The sequence below is a fragment of the Panulirus ornatus genome, chromosome 8, assembly GCF_036320965.1.
Source record: "Panulirus ornatus isolate Po-2019 chromosome 8, ASM3632096v1, whole genome shotgun sequence".
Lineage (NCBI taxonomy): Eukaryota > Metazoa > Arthropoda > Malacostraca > Decapoda > Palinuridae > Panulirus > Panulirus ornatus.
In genome coordinates, this window is record NC_092231.1 from 29,650,805 (window position 1) to 29,671,671 (window position 20,867).

A 20,867-nucleotide genomic window follows, 5' to 3' on the forward strand; every position below is an offset into this window, starting at 1 on the left:
CCCACACCATATATTCTTAAAACCTTCCACAGAGCATCTCTATCAACTCTATCATATGCCTTCTCCAGATCCATAAATGCTACATACAATTCCATTTGTTTTTCTAAGTATTTCTCACATTCTTCAAAGCAAACACCTGATCCACACATCCTCTACCACTTCTGAAACCACACTGCTCTTCCCCAATCTGATGCTCTTTACACACCTTCACCCTCTCAATTAATACCCTCCCATATAATTTACCAGGAATACTCAACAAACTTATACCTCTGTAATTTGAGCACTCACTCTTATCCCCTTTGCCTTTGTACAATGGCACTATGCAAGCATTCTGCCAATCCTCAGGCACCTCACCATGAATCATACATACATTAAATAACCTTACCAACCAGTCAACAATACAGTCACCCCCTTTTTTAATAAATTCCACTGTAATACCATCCAAACCTGCTGGATATATGGGGTGAAGAGGGTGGTGAGAGTAAGTGAGCTTGGGAAGGAGACTTGTGTGAGGAAGTACCAGGAGAGACTGAGTACAGAATGGAAAAAGGTGAGAACAATGAAAGTAAGGGGAGTGGGGGAGGAATGGGATGTATTTAGGGAATCAATGATGGATTGCGCAAAAGATGCTTGTGGCATGAGAAGCGTGGGAGGTGGGTTGATTAGAAAGGGTAGTGAGTGGTGGGATGAAGAAGTAAGATTATTAGTGAAAGAGAAGAGAGAGGCATTTAGACAACTTTTGCAGGGAAAAAATGCAATTGAGTGGGATATGTATAAAAGAAAGAGACAGGAGGTCAAGAGAAAGGTGCAAGAGGTGAAAAAGAGGGCAAATGAGAGTTGGGGTGAGAGAGTATCATTAAATTTTAGGGAGAATAAAAAGATGTTCTGGAAGGACGTAAATAAAGTGCGTAAGACAAGGGAGCAAATAGGAACTTCAGTGAAGGGCGCAAACGGGGAGGTGATAACAAGTAGTGGTGATGTGAGGAGGAGATGGAGTGAGTATTTTGAAGGTTTGTTGAATATGTTTGATGATAGAGTGGCAGATATAGGGTGTTTTGGTCGAGATGGTGTGCAAAGTGAGAGGGTTAGGGTAAATGATTTGATAAACAGAGAAGAGGTAGTAAAAGCTTTGCGGAAGATGAAAGCCAGCAAGGCAGCAGGTTTGGATGGTATTGCAGTGGAATTTATTAAAAAAGGGGGTGACTGTATTATTGACTGGTTGGTAAGGTTATTTAATGTATGTATGACTCATGGTGAGGTGCCTGAGGATTGGCGGAATGCTTGCACAGTGCCATTGTACAAAGGCAAAGGGGATAAGAGTGAGTGCTCAAATTACAGAGGTATAAGTTTGTTGAGTATTCCTGGTAAATTATATGGGAGGGTATCGATTGAGAGGTTGAAGGCGTGTACAGAGCATCAGATTGGGGAAGAGCAGTGTGGTTTCAGAAGTGGTAGGGGATGTGTGGATCAGGTGTTTGCTTTGAAGAATGTATGTGAGAAATACTTGGAAAAACAAATGGATTTGTATGTAGCATTTATGGATCTGGAGAATGCATATGATAGAGTTGATCTGTGGAAGGTATTAAGAATATATGGTGTGGGAGGCAAGTTCTTAGAAGCAGTGAAAAGTTTTTATCGAGGATGTAAGGCATGTGTACGTGTAGGAAGAGAGGAAAGTGATTGGTTCTCAGTGAATGTAGGTTTGCGGCAGGGGTGTGTGATGTCTCCATGGTTGTTTAATTTGTTTATGGATGGGGTTGTTAGGGAGGTGAATGCAAGAGTTTTGGAAAGAGGGGCAAGTATGCAGTCTGTTGTGGATGAGAGAGCTTGGGAAGTGAGTCAGTTGTTGTTTGCTGATGATACAGTGCTGGTGGCTGATTCATGTGAGAAACTGCAGAAGCTGGTGACTGAGTTTGGTAAAGTGTGTGAAAGAAGAAAGTTAAGAGTAAATGTGAATAAGAGTAAGGTTATTAGGTACAGTAGGGTTGAGGGTCAAGTCAGTTGGGAGGTAAGTTTGAATGGAGAAAAACTGGAGGAAGTAAAGTGTTTTAGATATCTGGGAGTGGATGTGGCAGCGGATGGAACCATGGAAGCGGAAGTGAATCATAGGGTGGGGGAGGGGGCGAAAATCCTGGGAGCCTTGAAGAATGTGTGGAAGTTGAGAACATTATTTTGGGAAGCAAAAATGGGTATGTTTGAAGGAATAGTGGTTCCAACAATGTTGTATGGTTGCGAGGCTTGGGCTATGGATAGAGTTGTGCGCAGGAGGGTGGATGTGCTGGAAATGAGATGTTTGAGGACAATGTGTGGTGTGAGGTGGTTTGATCGAGTAAGTAATGTAAGGGTAAGAGAGATGTGTGGAAATAAAAAGAGTGTGGTTGAGAGAGCAGAAGAGGGTGTTTTGAAATGGTTTGGGCACATGGAGAGAATGAGTGAGGAAAGATTGACCAAGAGGTTATATGTGTCAGAGGTGGAGGGAACGAGGAGAAGTGGGATACCAAATTGAAGGTGGAAAGATGGAGTGAAAAAGATTTTGAGTGATCGTGGCCTGAACATGCAGGAGGGTGAAAGGCGGGCAAGGAATAGAGTGAATTGGATCGATGTGGTATACTATGGTTGACGTGCTGTCAGTGGATTGAATCAGGGCATGTGAAGCGTCTGGGGTAAACCATGGAAAGTTGTGTGGGGCCTGGATGTGGAAAGGGAGCTGTGGTTTTGGTGCATTATTGCATGACAGCTAGAGACTGAGTGTGAATGAATGGGGCCTTTGTTGTCTTTTCCTAGTGCTACCTCGCACACATGAAGGGGGAGGGGGATGGTATTCCATGTGTGGTGAGGTGGCGATGGGAATGAATAAAGGCAGACAGTGTGAATTGTTTGCATGGGTATATATTTATGTGTCTGTGTGTGTATATATATGTGTACATTGAGATGTATAGGTATGTATATTTGCATGTGTGGACGTGTATGTATATACATTGTGTATGGGGGTGGGTTAGGCCATTTCTTTCGTCTGTTTCCTTGCGGTACCTCGCAAACGCGGGAGACAGTGAGAAAGAAAAAAAAAAAAATTTTTTTTTTTTTTTTTTTTCGCTCTCTCCTGCGTTTGCGAGGTAGCGCAAGGAAACAGACAAAAGAAATGGCCCAACCCACCCCCATACACATGTATATACATACGTCCACACACGCAAATATACATACCTACACAGCTTTCCATGGTTTACCCCAGACGCTTCACATGCCCTGATTCAATCCACTGACAGCACGTCAACCCCGGTATACTACATCGATCCATTTCACTCTATTTCTTGCCCTCATTTCACCCTCCTGCATTTTCAGGCCCCAATCACACAAAATCTTTTTCACTCCATCTTTCCATCTCCAATTTGGTCTCCCACTTCTCCTCGTTCCCTCCACCTCCGACACATATATCCTCATGGTCAATCTTTCCTTACTCATTCTCTCCATGTGCCCAAACCATATCAAAACACCCTCATCTGCTCTCTCAACCACACTCTTTTTATTTCCACACATCTCTCTTACCCTTATGTTACTTACTCGATCAAAACACCTCACACCACACATTGTCCTCAAACATCTCATTTCCAGTACATCCATCCTCCTGAGCACAACTCTAACCATAGTCCACGCCTCGCTACCATACAACATTGTTGGAACCACTATTCCTTCAAACATACCCATTTTTGCTTTCCGAGATAATGTTCTCGACTTCCACACATTCTTCAAGGCTCCCAGAATTTTCGCCCCCTCCCCTACCCTATGATTCACTTCCGCTTCCATGGTTCCATCCGCTGCCACATCCACTCCCAGATATCTAAAACACTTTACATCCTCCAGTTTTTCTCCATTCAAACTTACCTCTCATAATTGACTTGACCCTCAACCCTACTGTACCTAATAACCTTGCTCTTATTCACATTTACTCTTAACTTTCTTCTTTCACACACTTTACCAAACTCAGTCACCAGCTTCTGCAGTTTCTCACATGAATCAGCCACCAGCACTGTATCATCAGCGAACAACAACTGACTCACTTCCCAAGCTCTCTCATCCCCAACAGACTTCATACTTGCCCCTCTTTCCAAAACTCTTGCATTCACCTCCCTAAAAACCCCATCCATAAACAAATTAAACAACCATGGAGACATCACACACCCCTGCCGCAAACCTACATTCACTGAGAACCAATCAATATATATATATATATATATATATATATATATATATATATATATATATATTTTTTTTTTTTTTTTTTTTTTTTTTTTTTTATATACTTTGTCGCTGTCTCCCGCGTTTGCGAGGTAGCGCAAGGAAACAGACGAAAGAAATGGCCCAACCCCCCCCCCCATACACATGTACATACACACGTCCACACACGCAAATATACATACCTACACAGCTTTCCATGGTTTACCCCAGACGCTTCACATGCCTTGCTTCAATCCACTGACAGCACGTCAACCCCTGTATACCACATGACTCCAATTCACTCTATTTCTTGCCCTCCTTTCACCCTCCTGCATGTTCAGGCCCCGATCACACAAAATCTTTTTCACTCCATCTTTCCACCTCCAATTTGGTCTCCCTCTTCTCCTAAGTAACGTAAGGGTAAGAGAGATGTGTGGAAATAAAAAGAGCGTGGTTGAGAGAGCAGAAGAGGGTGTTTTGAAATGGTTTGGGCACATGGAGAGAATGAGTGAGGAGAGATTGACCAAGAGGATATATATATATATATATATATATATATATATATATATATATATATCCCTGGGGATAGGGGATTAAGAATACTTCCCACGTATTCCCTGCGTGTCGTAGAAGGCGACTAAAAGGGGTGGGAGCGGGGGCTGGAAATCCTCCCCTCTCGGTTTTTTTTTTTTTTTTTTTTTTTCAATTTTCCAAAAGAAGGAACAGAGAATTGGGCCAGGTGAGGGTATTCCCTCAAAGGCCCAGTCCTCTGTTCTTAACGCTACCTCGCTAATGCGGGAAATGGCGAATAGTTTGAAAGAAAAGAAAGAAGATATATATATATATATATATATATATATTTTTTTTTTTTTTTTTTTTTTTTTTTTTTTATACTTTGTCGCTGTCTCCCGCGTTTGCGAGGTAGCGCAAGGAAACAGATGAAAGAAATGGCCCAACCCCCCCCCCCCCCGTACACATGTATATACATATGTCCACACACGCAAATATACATACCCACACAGCTTTCCATGGTTTACCCCAGACGCTTCACATGCCTTGATTCAATCCACTGACAGCACGTCAACCCCGGTATACCACATCGCTCCAATTCACTCTATTCCTTGCCCTCCTTTCACCCTCCTGCATGTTCAGGCCCCGATCACACAAAATCTTTTTCACTCCATCTTTCCACCTCCAATTTGGTCTCCCTCTTCTCCTTGCTCCCTCCACCTCCGACACATATATCCTCTTGGTCAATCTTTCCTCACTCATCCTCTCCATGTGCCCAAACCACTTCAAAACACCCTCTTCTGCTCTCTCAACCACGCTCTTTTTATTTCCACACATCTCTCTTACCCTTACGTTACTCACTCGATCAAACCACCTCACACCACACATTGTCCTCAAACATCTCATTTCCAGCACATCCATCCTCCTGCGCACAACTCTATCCATAGCCCACGCCTCGCAACCATACAACATTGTTGGAACCACTATTCCTTCAAACATACCCATTTTTGCTTTCCGAGATAATGTTCTCGACTTCCACACATTCTTCAAGGCCCCCAGAATTTTCGCCCCCTCCCCCACCCTATGATCCACTTCCGCTTCCATGGTTCCATCCGCTGCCAGATCCACTCCCAGATATCTAAAACACTTCACTTCCTCCAGTTTTTCTCCATTCAAACTCACCTCCCAATTGACTTGACCCTCAACCCTACTGTACCTAATAACCTTGCTCTTATTCACATTTACTCTTAACTTTCTTCTTCCACACACTTTACCAAACTCAGTCACCAGCTTCTGCAGTTTCTCACATGAATCAGCCACCAGCGCTGTATCATCAGCGAACAACAACTGACTCACTTCCCAAGCTCTCTTATCCACAACAGACTTCATACTTGCCCCTCTTTCCAAAACTCTTGCATTTACCTCCCTAACAACCCCATCCATAAACAAATTAAACAACCATTGAGACATCACACACCCCTGCCGCAAACCTACATTCACTGAGAACCAATCACTTTCCTCTCTTCCTACACGTACACATGCCTCACATCCTCGATAAAAACTTTTCACTGCTTCTAACAACTTTCCTCCCACACCATATATTCTTAATACCTTCCACAGAGCATCTCTATCAACTCTATCATATGCCTTCTCCAGATCCATAAATGCTACATACAAATCCATTTGCTTTTCTAAGTATTTCTCACATACATTCTTCAAAGCAAACACCTGATCCACACATCCTCTACCACTTCTGAAACCACACTGCTCTTCCCCAATCTGATGCTCTGTACATGCCTTCACCCTCTCAATCAGTACCCTCCCATATAATTTACCAGGAATACTCAACAAACTTATACCTCTGTAATTTGAGCACTCACTCTTATCCCCTTTGCCTTTGTACAATGGCACTATGCACGCATTCCGCCAATCCTCAGGCACCTCACCATGAATCATTCTTTCTTTCAAACTATTTGCCATTTCCCGCATTAGCGAGGTAGCATTAAGAACAGAGGACTGGGCCTTTGAGGGAATACCCTCACCTGGCCCAATTCTCTGTTCCTTCTTTTGGAAAATTAAAAAAAAACGAGAGGGGAGGATTTCCAGCCCCCCGCTCCCTCCCCTTTTAGTCGCCTTCTACGACACGCAGGGAATACGTGGGAAGTATTCTTTCTCCCCTATCCCCATACATTAAATAACCTTACCAACCAGTCAACAATACAGTCACCCCCTTTTTTAATAAATTCCACTGCAATACCATCCAAACCTGCTGCCTTGCCGGCTTTCATCTTCCGCAAAGCTTTCACTACCTCTTCTCTGTTTACCAAATCATTTTCCCTAACCCTCTCACTTTGCACACCACCTCGACCAAAACACCCTATATCTGCAACTCTATCATCAAACACATTCAACAAACCTTCAAAATACTCACTCCATCTCCTTCTCACATCACCACTACTTGTTATCACCTCCCCATTTGCGCCCTTCACTGAAGTTCCCATTTGCTCCCTTGTCTTACGCACTTTATTTACCTCCTTCCAGAACATCTTTTTATTCTCCCTAAAATTTAATGATACTCTCTCACCCCAACTCTCATTTGCCCTTTTTTTCACCTCTTGCACCTTTCTCTTGACCTCCTGTCTCTTTCTTTTATACATCTCCCACTCAACTGCATTTTTTCCCTTCAAAAATCGTCCAAATGCCTCTCTCTTCTCTTTCACTAATACTCTTACTTCTTCATCCCACCACTCACTACCCTTTCTAATCAACCCACCTCCCACTCTTCTCATGCCACAAGCATCTTTTGCGCAATCCATCACTGATTCCCTAAATACATCCCATTCCTCCCCCACTCCCCTTGCTTCCATTGTTCTCACCTTTTTCCATTCTGTACTCAGTCTCTCCTGGTACTTCCTCACACAGGTCTCCTTTTCAAGCTCACTTACTCTCACCACCCTCTTCACCCCAACATTCACTCTTCTTTTCTGAAAACCCATACAAATCTTCACCTTAGCCTCCACAAGATAATGATCAGACATCCCTCCAGTTGCACCTCTCAGCACATTAACATCCAAAAGTCTCTCTTTCGCACGCATATCAATTAACACGTAATCCAATAACGCTCTCTGGCCATCTCTCCTACTTACATAAGTATACTTATGTATATCTCGCTTTTTAAACCAGGTATTCCCAATCATCAGTCTTTTTTCAGCACATAAATCTACATATATATTTTTTATTTTTTTTTTTTTTTTGCAGCACCTAATACAAACACTTTTATCCCAAACTGGTGTCTTTTGGATTAACTTTAATTCATTGTTGAAATGAAATATTCAGTTTTAGAAACTAACTTGTTGTGCCACCTCATCATGGAAGATCAAAGAGATAGTCCATTGTGTTTGCAAAGTATGTAGAATGTTTGTTTTTCTCATTGAGATATGATCCTTAATTGTTGCATCAGAAATTGATTGGAAATAATTCACCTTACTTGACTTTCCAGATATGTTACTTTTTAGTTTTGTCCCATTACCTGGCTCATAAGAAATAGGCACATTTAGGTAAACACATTATGAGACCAATTTCAGGAGGATGGAGATAAAGGGAATTTAGACAGTACAGGAGTTACATCACTGTCATCTCTACTACTCTCACTCTATTTTGGTTATGAACCTATCCCCACCTTAGGGTCCGAATGAAAAAGATCATCATCTACATTATTGCTTTCCATTAAAACTGGATCTTCTATGCATTTTCAGTTGCAATTTGCAGATGCATGGTTGTCACTCATGGCTGCCACACAGATGGATGTCACTCATAACAGCTAGATATGTGCTTTAGTAAGGGTCCATCAGCTATTGTGTTTGTAAGGTATCTAATAGCTGTGAAATTGTTAAGTGTGAATCATAGTTTTTATAAATGGCTTATGACTGCTCTATGATGTCCAGCATCTCTATGGCCCTTAGTTCCCTTATTTTGCCAATTGCTCTGCTAATTTTGTAGATTTCATATCATTCTGTGATTATTTAAACTCCTGCCATGAGACTGTGACATTCTCTCAACTATGAGCCTAGATCCTCTATTCAGTGGATTTCAGTGTTCACAATGAAGAATGGTTGAATTCCTCCCATATGGATGTTGGAGGGTTTGAAGCTCACACATCTTCCGTTCTCAGTGATCAAGAGCAAATTATCTCCCACCTTGTATTCCTGACTACTGTGACCACTCTCTTGATATTCTGGACTTGTTCTTCACCTCTAATCCATCCTGCTGTAACTGAACAATCTTGCCCCCAATTGGTTCATCTGATCACATTCATAAACGTATCTATTTTAATGGCACCTCCCCTTCCATCAGCCTCTTTTAAGCATAAGTAGTGGCACCTCCACAAAGTTGACTGGAATAAAAAAGTTCTTTTCTGACTTTCCTGGGTAAATTACTCTGCCAGACTCATAGCAGAGGTTATTGTTGGGGAATGGAAGCATTTATCTCCTCCTCCTCCAAGACAACCTCTTCTCCCAGTCCGTGGTTAGACCATTCCTATTCTGAGACCATTCAGGCAAGGGATCTGGCATATTGGGCTTGGAAAAACTTTTTCCTGTGGTTCCCTTTCAGATTTTATCACTGCTTATGATCAATGCAAGTACATTATCCATGGGGCAAAGCTTTCTGTTATTCAAAGTAAATGCAATAACCTCTCCTTGTCATCCACTGATAGGTCTGTCTGGTTTTTAGCTTAGGGCATCACTAATAACTTATGTCATTCTACCTTTCCTTCACTTTTCCATTCTGATGGTACTGTAGTTATCTCTCCCTCAGACAAAGCAACTGTCTTTAGTTCCTGTCTTTCCTCTAACTCCGCCTTGGGTGACTATCTTTCCTTCACCTCTTGATGCTCCTCTTACTAATATTTTGCCCCTCATAATTCCTTTTTGGACTGTCCAAAAAGTGCTTCACACTCTGGACACAAGCAAGGCTTATGGTTTTACTGGCATCCATGCCAGTGCATTGAAATAGCATACCTCTGAACTTACACCTGTGCTTTCTCATCTATTTCATTTCTGTTTAAGAACCAAGGCTTTTTTTCCTTCTTGCAAATGGTAATGCACCCCTTCCCTAAGAAGGGAGCCCATTCTGATCCTCTAACTATCATCCTGTTGCTTTGACAGCTACCATTTCCAAAGTTTTTGAATCCCTCCTCAACTCCCATATCCTTAGACATCTTGAATCTCAGTCTTCTATCCAATCACCAGTATGACTCCCTTAAAGCAAGATCACAGGTGATCTTCTGTCCTACCATACTAATGTCTGATTATCATCCCAGTAAGATTTTGGGGTAGTCTTATGTAGTTGCCCTTGGCATATCCAAAGCTTTATTTTTTACTTCACTCCCTCACTTTTTTCCTCATATGTAGCTTCCTCTTTGGCCGATTTATCTATGTGGTTGTTGATGGATTATCCTCCTTTGGTTTTCCTCCATCAACAGCAGTATCCTTCAAGGTTCTGTCCTGTCCTGTATGTCTTGTCTTCTTTTTATCAATGATTTCCTTCTTTCATAAATAACCAAGTGCATTCATATGCTCATGACTCAACTCTGCATTCCTCCACATCCTTCAATTCTGTTCCTTCTTTCCTCACTTGATGTGCATCTCGTCATGACTCAGTTTCCTCTGTAATGTCCGACTGAGACAGATCATTGGGGTAAACGAAATCTAGTTAAGTTTAATGCCTCCAAGTCCCAGTTTCTACCCATGTCTATTTTGAAAACTCCTCACAACTATTGTCTTTCCTTTGATGGTTCTCTAATTCCACCGTTTGACTTGATGAATATACTTGATATCAATGTAACTTCTCTTTCTTGGAAATTACAAATAATAGAAATAGCTAAGTCTGCCTCAAAAAACTGGGTATCATGTTTAGATGTCGAAATATCCAACATATAAAAAAATAAAGGAAAAAATCATATCTTGTGCATGCATAGAACTGAAAAGGTCAAGTGGGATGGAGTGAAAGTTGGTCATGCTGGAGGAGATTTGATACTATAATTGGATGGATGATTTATGAAAGATGTTTCATTGCAAGTGTGTCTGTGGAAGATTAACATTAGCAAAGTTCATTTGTGATCATTTTAAGAAAGCTGTATTGGTAACACATCCAAATCTAAAAAATCAGTATGTACAGCTTTTTTTCTTGCAGATATACCCTTATTTTCCATTCATCTTATTAGGAATGGTTATTTCTATTACTAGGTTCTTCCATGCCAACAAAGACACATTTCTTATTTCTTATGGTTTTCCTTGAAAGTCTTGCATGGTGATTGTCACTTTCAGTCTTTCAGTTTTCACCCATTGAGAGAACAATATCTGATATAATGGTAGTCCACTCCATTCCATCTTTTCATGATTTTACATTCATACCTCCTCTAGGTAACACGATCTTTCATATACTTCTGTCACTTGGAATAAAACACTGTCAGGTCCTGTCCTCACTTTAACCCCAAATGCATACACTGCTTCCAAGAACACTGATGCTATACCATTATCACACTCCACAGTTGATTTTGACCAACTCAGTCTTTAGCCTTTGCAGTATCACATTTGCTCAGTATTTTTTCCTGCTTTTTATGATTTCAACTATATTTCATTGTGAATATATAATTGTAAAAGTCATGCATCTTCTAACAATTTACTGCTAATCTATCACTTTCCCCCTTTTTTTTTCAGTCGCTACTTTTATCATATGCCTTGTCTTCAGCATTCGGTAGAGTTATCTTCAAGGGATTTTATCTGTAGTACTTTTCCTTTGTGTTGGGGCTTAATGATTACTTTTATAAAGTTCTTAAGCATTATGCTTTCATTCAAGGCTCATGCATTTTTCACAAAGTCAACTTTACCTCCCTTCCTTTGGATCTTCATGTTACTTTATCTTTATCTGTTGTATGTACTTACCGGACTATATTTTACATTACCAGTATTGTAACTTCTTACTCAAGTAGCTAGAAACACATGTGATTTCTATATCTTCAGTTTTTTAGATATGATATTTCCCTATATTTTCATTGTGTTTCACTCTATCCACTTTTCTCATTCTCTGTTTTACTTAAAAAGAAATTTGTCATTAGTGTACTCATGAAATGAGACTCAAATTAAGACTTTCCCCTTTCATGACTTGGATGAGGTTCAGCTTCTTAGTACACTTGGATACGTATGTCATTCTTTCATGTACTTTACAAAGTTCACAGACAGGTGGCCAATCTCTATGTTATTAATCAGTCTCTGTTAAGCTGTTAGGTTTTCAAGACTTACCTTGTGTAAGACTTTGATCCCATTACGTGTGTTGTTAATTCAACCAGTTTTCACTGTTTATGTCTGTTAGTCTTATCCTGGTTTTCCTTTTTTTCTTTCAAACTTTAATATTACCACTGAATTATATGTTATTCCTTATCTTTTTCAAAATTTTTGTGACACATCTTAGTTTGTATAATGTTTTTTATTTTTAAAGATATTCTGAATTTTTTTCTTCATATACAGACTCAGGTAGACTTCACTATGATTGGTGTGGTGGCACGAACATTAGAACTTGTTGTACCCCTAATGGAGCACCCTAGTGAAACATTCCTGTCTCAACTAGAAGAAGATTCTGTAAAGCTAATTTTGCAACATGACCGAACAGTTATCACATCATGTTTAGCACTTCTTGGGTCTATCGTTAACACAGTAACCAAAAACTACAGACTCATAAAGGATTGCTTTACTAGGTAAGCAGATGAAGCTTTAGTTTACTTTCCCATTTTGTTAAAAATTGTTGTCATAAACAGATAATTTACTGTAGATTACAGTAACATTAGATATGTATGTTTTTTAAGTATAAATGCCATATACATGTATAAGCATCTAGAATGATAGATTAGCAAGCCAGCCTCAGGGAGTTGGGCATCTCTCTCCTTTTGATAGCATGCTATGTTCTACATGAGGACCCATGTCTGTAAAATGATCATCACAAAAGGTACATATGGATGTGTAAGAAATTAGTGTGGCAAAGTTTTTTTTTTTTTTTAAGGTCTACATATTGAATTTGAGATAAAAGTTATGTACATTGTAAGCAGTGATAACTACTTTTTTTTTTTTTTTTGCGAGGTAGCGCAAGGAAACAGACAGAAGAAATGGCCCAACCCACCCCCATACACATGTATATACATACGTCCACACACGCAAATATACATACCTACACAGCTTTCCATGGTTTACCCCAGACGCTTCACATGCCTTGATTCAATCCACTAACAGCACGTCAACCTCGGTATACCACATCGCTCCAATTCACTCTATTCCTTGCCCTCCTTTCACCCTCCTGCATGTTCAGGCCCCGATCACACAAAATCTTTTTCACTCCATCTTTCCACCTCCAATTTGGTCTCCCTCTTCTCCTCGTTCCCTCCACCTCCGACACATATATCCTCTTGGTCAATCTTTCCTCACTCATTCTCTCCATGTGCCCGAACCATTTCAAAACCCTCATCTGCTCTCTCAACCACGCTCTTTTTATTTCCACACATCTCTCTTACCCTTACGTTACTTACTCGATCAAACCACCTCACACCACACATTGTCCTCAAACATCTCATTTCCAGCACATCCATCCTCCTGCGCACAACTCTATCCATAGCCCACGCCTCGCAACCATACAACATTGTTGGAACCACTATTCCTTCAAACATACCCATTTTTGCTTTCCGAGATAATGTTCTCGACTTCCACACATTCTTCAAGGCTCCCAGAATTTTCGCCCCCTCCCCTACCCTATGATCCACTTCCGCTTCCATGGTTCCATCCGCTGCCAGATCCACTCCCAGATATCTAAAACACTTCACTTCCTCCAGTTTTTCTCCATTCAAACTCACCTCCCAATTGACTTGACCCTCAACCCTACTGTTCCTAATAACCTTGCTCTTATTCACATTTACTCTTAACTTTCTTCTTTCACACACTTTACCAAACTCAGTCACCAGCTTCTGCAGTTTCTCACATGAATCAGCCACCAGCGCTGTATCATCAGCGAACAACAACTGACTCACTTCCCAAGCTCTCTCATCCCCAACAGACTTCATACTTGCCCCTCTTTCCAAAACTCTTGCATTCACCTCCCTAACCACCCCATCCATAAACAAATTAAACAACCATGGAGACATCACACACCCCTGCCGCAAACCTACATTCACTGAGAACCAATCACTTTCCTCTCTTCCTACACGTACACATGCCTTACATCTTCGATAAAAACTTTTCACTGCTTCTAACAACTTGCCTCCCACACCATATATTCTTAATACCTTCCACAGAGCATCTCTATCAACTCTATCATATGCCTTCTCCAGATCCATAAATGCTACATACAAATCCATTTGCTTTTCTAAGTATTTCTCCCATACATTCTTCAAAGCAAACACCTGATCCACACATCCTCTCCCACTTCTGAAACCACACTGATCTTCCCCAATCTGATGCTCTGTACATGCCTTCACCCTCTCAATCAATATCCTCCCATATAATTTACCAGGAATACTCAACAAACTTATACCTCTGTAATATGAGCACTCACTCTTATCCCCTTTGCCTTTGTACAATGGCACTATGCACGCATTCCGCCAGTCCTCAGGCACCTCACCATGAGTCATACATACATTAAATAACCTTACCAACCAGTCAACAATACAGTCACCCCCTTTTTTAATAAATTCCACTGCAATACCATCCAAACCTGCTGCCTTACCGGCTTTCATCTTCCGCAAAGCTTTTACTACCTCTTCTCTGTTTACCAAATCATTTTCCCTAACCCTCTCACTTTGCACACCACCTCGACCAAAACACCCTATATCTGCCACTCTATCATCAAACACATTCAACAAACCTTCAAAATACTCACTCTATCTCCTTCTCACATCACCACTACTTGTTATCACCTCCCCATTTGTGCCCTTCACTGAAGTTCCCATTTGCTCCCTTGTCTTACGCACTTTATTTACCTCCTTCCAGAACATCTTTTTATTCTCCCTAAAATTTAATGATACTCTCTCACCCCAACTCTCATTTGCCCTTTTTTTCACCTCTTGCACCTTTCTCTTGACCTCCTGTCTCTTTCTTTTATACATCTCCCACTCAATTGCATTTTTTCCCTGCAAAAATCGTCCAAATGCCTCTCTCTTCTCTTTCACTAATACTCTTACTTCTTCATCCCACCACTCACTACCCTTTCTAATCAACCCACCTCCCACTCTTCTCATGCCACAAGCATCTTTTGCGCAATCCATCACTGATTCCCTAAATACATCCCATTCCTCCCCCACTCCCCTTACTTCCATTGTTCTCACCTTTTTCCATTCTGTACTCAGTCTCTCCTGGTACTTCCTCACACAGGTCTCCTTCCCAAGCTCACTTACTCTCACTACCCTCTTCACCCCAACATTCACTCTTCTTTTCTGAAAACCCATACAAATCTTCACCTTAGCCTCCACAAGATAATGATCAGACATCCCTCCAGTTGCACCTCTCAGCACATTAACATCCAAAAGTCTCTCTTTCGCACGCCTGTCAATTAACACGTAATCCAATAACGCTCTCTGGCCATCTCTCCTACTTACATAAGTATACTTATGTATATCTCGCTTTTTAAACCAGGTATTCCCAATCATCAGTCCTTTTTCAGCACATAAATCTACAAGCTCTTCACCATTTCCATTTACAATACTGAACACCCCATGTATACCAATTATTCCCTCAACTTCCACATTACTCACCTTTGCATTCAAATCACCCATCACTATAACCCGGTCTCGTGCATCAAAACCACTAACACACTCATTCAGCTGCTCCCAAAACATATATATATATATAAACATATATATATATATATATATATATATTTATTTTTTTTTATTATACTTTGTCGCTGTCTCCCGCATTTGCGAGGTGTGTATGTATATATATATATATATATATATATATATATATATATATTTTTTTTGCTTAGTCGCTTTCTCCCGCTATCCTTTGGGATAGGGGTGGAAGAATACTTCCCACGCATACCTCGCGTGTCGTAGAAAGCGACTAGAGGGGACGGGAGCGGGGGGCCAGAAATCCTCCCCTCCTTGTATTTTTTTAACATTTTAAAATGGGAAACAGAAGAAGGAGTCATGTGGGGAGTGCTCATCCTCCTCGAAGGCTCAGATTGGGGTGCCTAAATGTGTGTGGATGTAACCAAGATGTGAAAAAAGGAGAGATAGGTAGTATGTTTGAGGAAAGGAACCTGGATGTTTTGGCTCTGAGTGAAACGAAGCTCAAGGGTAAAGGGGAAGAGTGGTTTGGGAATGTCTTGGGAGTAAAGTCAGGGGTTAGTGAGAAGACAAGAGCAATGGAAGGAGTAGCAATACTCCTGAAACAGGAGTTGTGGGAGTATGTGATAGAATGTAAGAAAGTAAATTCTCGATTAATATGGGTAAAACTGAAAGTTGATGGAGAGAGATGGGTGATTATTGGTGCATATTCACCTGGGCATGAGAAGAAAGATCATGAGAGGCAAGTGTTTTAGGAGCAGCTGAATGAGTGTGTTAGTGGTTTTGATGCACAAGACCGGGTTATAGTGATGGGTGATTTGAATGCAAAGGTGAGTAATGTGGCAGTTGAGGGAATAATTGGTATACATGGGGTGTTCAGTGTTGTAAATGGAAATGGTGAAGAGCTTGTAGATTTATGTGCTGAAAAAGGACTGATGATTGGGAATACCTGGTTTAAAAAGCGAGATATACATAAGTATACTTATGTAAGTAGGAGAGATGGCCAGAGAGCGTTATTGGATTACGTGTTAATTGACAGGCGCGTGAAAGAGAGACTTTTGGATGTTAATGTGCTGAGAGGTGCAACTGGAGGGATGTCTGATCATTATCTTGTGGAGGCTAAGGTGAAGATTTGTATGGGTTTTCAGAAAAGAAGGGTGAATGTTGGGGTGAAGAGGGTAGTGAGAGTAAGTGAGCTTGGGAAGGAGACTTGTGTGAGGAAGTACCAGGAGAGACTGAGTACAGAATGAAAAAAGGTGAGAACAATGGAAGTAAGGGGAGTGGGGGAGGAATGGGATGTATTTAGGGAATCAGTGATGGATTGCGCAAAAGATGCTTGTGGCATGAGAAGAGTGGGAGGTGGGTTGATTAGAAAGGGTAGTGAGTGGTGGGATGAAGAAGTAAGAGTATTAGTGAAAGAGAAGAGAGAGGCATTTGGACGATTTTTGCAGGGAAAAAATGAAATTGAGTGGGAGATGTATAAAAGAAAGAGACAGGAGGTCAAGAGAAAGGTGCAAGAGGTGAGAAAAAGGGCAAATGAGAGTTGGGGTGAGAGAGTATCATTAAATTTTAGGGAGAATAAAAAGATGTTCTGGAAGGAGGTAAATAAAGTGCATAAGACAAGGGAGCAAATGGGAAGTGATAACTTACGTATGCTAATTTCAGTAAGATAGGATTGAAAGGCAAATGGATTTCTGAATGGGAAGGAGTGATTTGACAAAGTGATATAGTTTTATAAGGGAAGGAATGGGAACATAGATAAATAACTGGATTGAGAAGATGTGTGATAGCTTGTGTGTTGAACACTGGACTGTTAGTTGAGATATTTAACTGAATATGTTTAGGACTGTAGTAATAGAGAAGAGAAGGTTAAAGATATTTTCTTGTGAGAACAAGAATCTTCTCTGTAGGAGATGGATCATGGAAGAAACCATAGACGTCTCAAATGGATGGATAGATGATGGAGATGGAGTGATTGGTAGATATGGTGTCCCAGACATTAATAACATAGGTGAAGGAATACCTGGAATGTGTACATCAGTGTGCATGTGTTGCAGTTTTCAACACAATGATGTCCATAAAAACACACATTATATGAAGGTATTGAAAAATAATTGGTAAGGACTAGTGGTACATTTGTGGTAAGAAAGAATAGATAGGTGGTTTGTACAATGCAGAATAGAGTCCCAAAGAGATCAGTTAAATAGTGGATGAAGAATAAGATGTCTTAGGATAAGAATGAATGAGCTGTTTTGGAAGGTAGTAGTTAGAAATAGAATGTAGGCTTTTGTGAGGAATGAAACTATACAAGGCAAGTGTGCTTGAGTGCAAGTGAAAAGGGGTGAATTTTGTGAGAGTCAGAGAAATGATTGAAGATGATTGTCTATGACTATTGCCACAAAAGGATTAGAATTCAAAAGGGGGCAGAATAGTTATTACTGACTTAACACACTCTTCATATATGTAAGGGAATTTACTTGTAACCCCTTTTACTATTACATAAATAGTTTTCCAATTTGAAAGCTCTTATCAGTATTCAGGAGTCTTGGGTGCACACCATAGATAATCGGTTTCCCATAGGGCCTTCCTGTGGACTTGATTATTTGCTGTTTCTAAATCACTAAATGCTGCATGCAGGTTTTATTTTCCTGTAAATTTTCTTTGTGAAGTATGAAAATCTATTGTTCACCCCCCTCTCCCCTTCCTAAATTTTTTAATTCTTCTCTTACAAGAGGTTTACTGATCCATTTGATGTGATAATTCACAAGCATTCCATACACTATACAGGCTATGCCAACTATTCATTTTTACTGATGATTCCACTTGTAGAACAATGGTTCCTTTTTGTAAAGATTTAGGAAGTAAGAAATACATTTACTATTAATTTTATTTTTTTATTATTATACTTTGTCGCTGTCTCCCGCATTAGCAAGGTAGTGCAAGGAAACAGACGAAAGAATGGCACAACCCACCCACATACAATTTTTGCTGGGAAATAATGCAAATGACTGGGAGATGTATAAAAGAAAGAGGCAGGAGGTCAAGAGAAGGGTGCAAGAGGTGAAAAAGAGGGCAGATGAGAGTTGGGGTGAGAGAGTATCATCAAATTTTAGGGATGATAAAAAGATGTTTTGGAAGGAGGTAAATAAAGTGTGTTAGACATGGGAACAAATGGGAACTTCAGTGAAGGGGGCAAGTGGGGAGGTGATAACAAGTAGTGGTGTTGTAAGAAGGAGATGGAGTGAGTATTTTGAAGGTTTGTTGAATGTGTTTGATGATAAGAGTGGCAGAAATAGGGTGTTTTGGTCGAGGTGGTGTGCAAAGTGAGAGGGTTAGGGAAAATGATTTGGTAAACAGAGAAGAGGTAGTAAAAGCTTTGCAGAAGATGAAAGCCGGCAAGGCAGCAGGTTTGGATGGTATTGCAGTGGAATTTATTAAAAAATGTGACTGTATTGTTGAATTGTTGGTAAGGGTATTTAATGTATGTATGACTCATGGTGAGGTACCTGAGGATTGGCGGAATGCTTGCATAGTGCCATTGTACAAAGGCAAATGGGATAAAAGTGAGTGCTCAAATTACAGAGGTATAAGTTTGTTGAGTATTCTTGGTAAATTATGGGAGGGTATTGATTGAGAGGGTGAAGGCATGTACAGAGCATCAGATCGGGGAAGAGCAGTGCGGTTTCAGAAGTGGTAGAGGATGTGTGGATCAGGTGTTTGCTTTGAAGAATGTATGTGAGAAATACTTAGAAAAGTAAATGGATTTGTCTGTAGCATTTATGGATCTGGAGAAGGCATATGATAGAGTTGATAGAGATGCTCTGTGGAAGGTATTAAGAATATATGGTGTGGGAGGCAAGTTGTTAGAAGCAGTGAAAGCTTTTTATCGAGGCTGTAAGGCTTGTGTACGTGTAGGAAGAGAGGAAAGTGATTGGTTCTCAGTGAATGTAGGTTTGTGGCAGGGGTGTGTGATGTCTCCATGGTCATTTAATTTGTTTATGGATGGGGTTGTGAGGGAGGTGAATGCAAGAGTTTTGGAAAGAGGGGCAAGTATGCAGTCTGTTGTGGATGAGAGAGCTTGGGAAGTGAGTCAGTTGTTGTTCGCTGATGATACGGCGCTGGTGGCTGATTTGTGTGAGAAACTGCAGAAGCTGGTGACTGATTTTGGTAAAGTGTGTGAAAGAAGAAAGCTGAGAGTAAATGTGAATAAGAGCAAAGTTATTAGGTACAGTAGGGTTGAGGGACAAGTCAATTGGGAAGTAAGTTTGAATGGAGAAAAACTGGAGGAAGTGAAGTGTTTTAGATATCTGGGAGTGGATTTGGCATCGGATGGAACCATGGAAGCGGAAGTGAATCATAGGGTGGGGGAGGGGGCGAAAGTTCTGGGAGTGTTGAAGAATGTGTGGAAGTCGAGAACATTATCTTGGAAAGCAAAAATGGGTATGTTTAAAGGAATAGTGGTTCCAACAATGTTATATGGTTGCGAGGCTTGGGGTATAGATAGAGTTGTGCGAAGGAGGGTGGATTTGTTAGAAATGAGGTGTTTGAGGACAATATGTAGTGTGAAGTGGTTTGATCGAGTAAGTAGTAATAGGATAAGAGAGATGTGTGGTAATTAAAAGAGTGTGGTTGAGAGAGCAGAAGAGGGTGTTTTGAAATGATTTGATCACATGGAGAGAATGAGTGAGGAAAGATTGACCAAGAGGATATATGTGTCTGAGGTGGAGGGAACAAGGAGAAGTGGGAGACCAAATTGGAGGTGAAAGATGGAGTACTAAATTTATATACCTGGGAATGGACATAACACTGAATGGAACCACAGAATTAGTTAGGCAGGCAAAAATGGGTGTGCTTGAAGGTATGATTGTCCCAGTGTTGTTTTATGGAGATGAGGCATTGGCTGTAGATAAGAATGTATGGAGGTGGATGGATGTGTTGGAAATGAAATGTTTGAGGACAAAATGTGGTGTAGGGAGAGTTAATCGAGTAATTGATGATAGGGTAAGTGAGAAGTGTGAAAATTAAGGAGAGTTAATCGAGTAATTGATGATAGGGTAAGTGAGAAGTTTGAAAATAAGGTTATGGTTGAGAGATGAAAAGGATGTGCTAAACTAGATTGGACACATGGAAAAAAATGGGTCTGGAGTGGTTGACAGCAAGAATATATGTTATAAGTGGTGGGGATAGAGAGAATGGGAGATCAGATTTGAGATGGAAGGATTGAGTGGAAAGGTTTTTGAGTGCTCAGGGCCTCAACATGCTGAGGGTGAAAGGCATGCATGAGATGAGTGGATTGTAGCGTTGTAGTATACAGGGGATG

General features: G+C 40.7%; 1 protein-coding gene across 1 annotated transcript in view; it reads left to right on the forward strand.

The window, feature by feature from the left end:
* Nucleotides 1-20,867, forward strand: part of LOC139749706 (nipped-B-like protein) — a 448,638-nt gene that overhangs the window by 250,684 nt on the left and 177,087 nt on the right. The window contains exon 11 of the mRNA XM_071663859.1: nucleotides 12,249-12,475. Within this exon, the coding sequence (XP_071519960.1) occupies nucleotides 12,249-12,475 (227 nt within the window). The remainder of the gene's footprint in view (nucleotides 1-12,248; nucleotides 12,476-20,867) is intronic.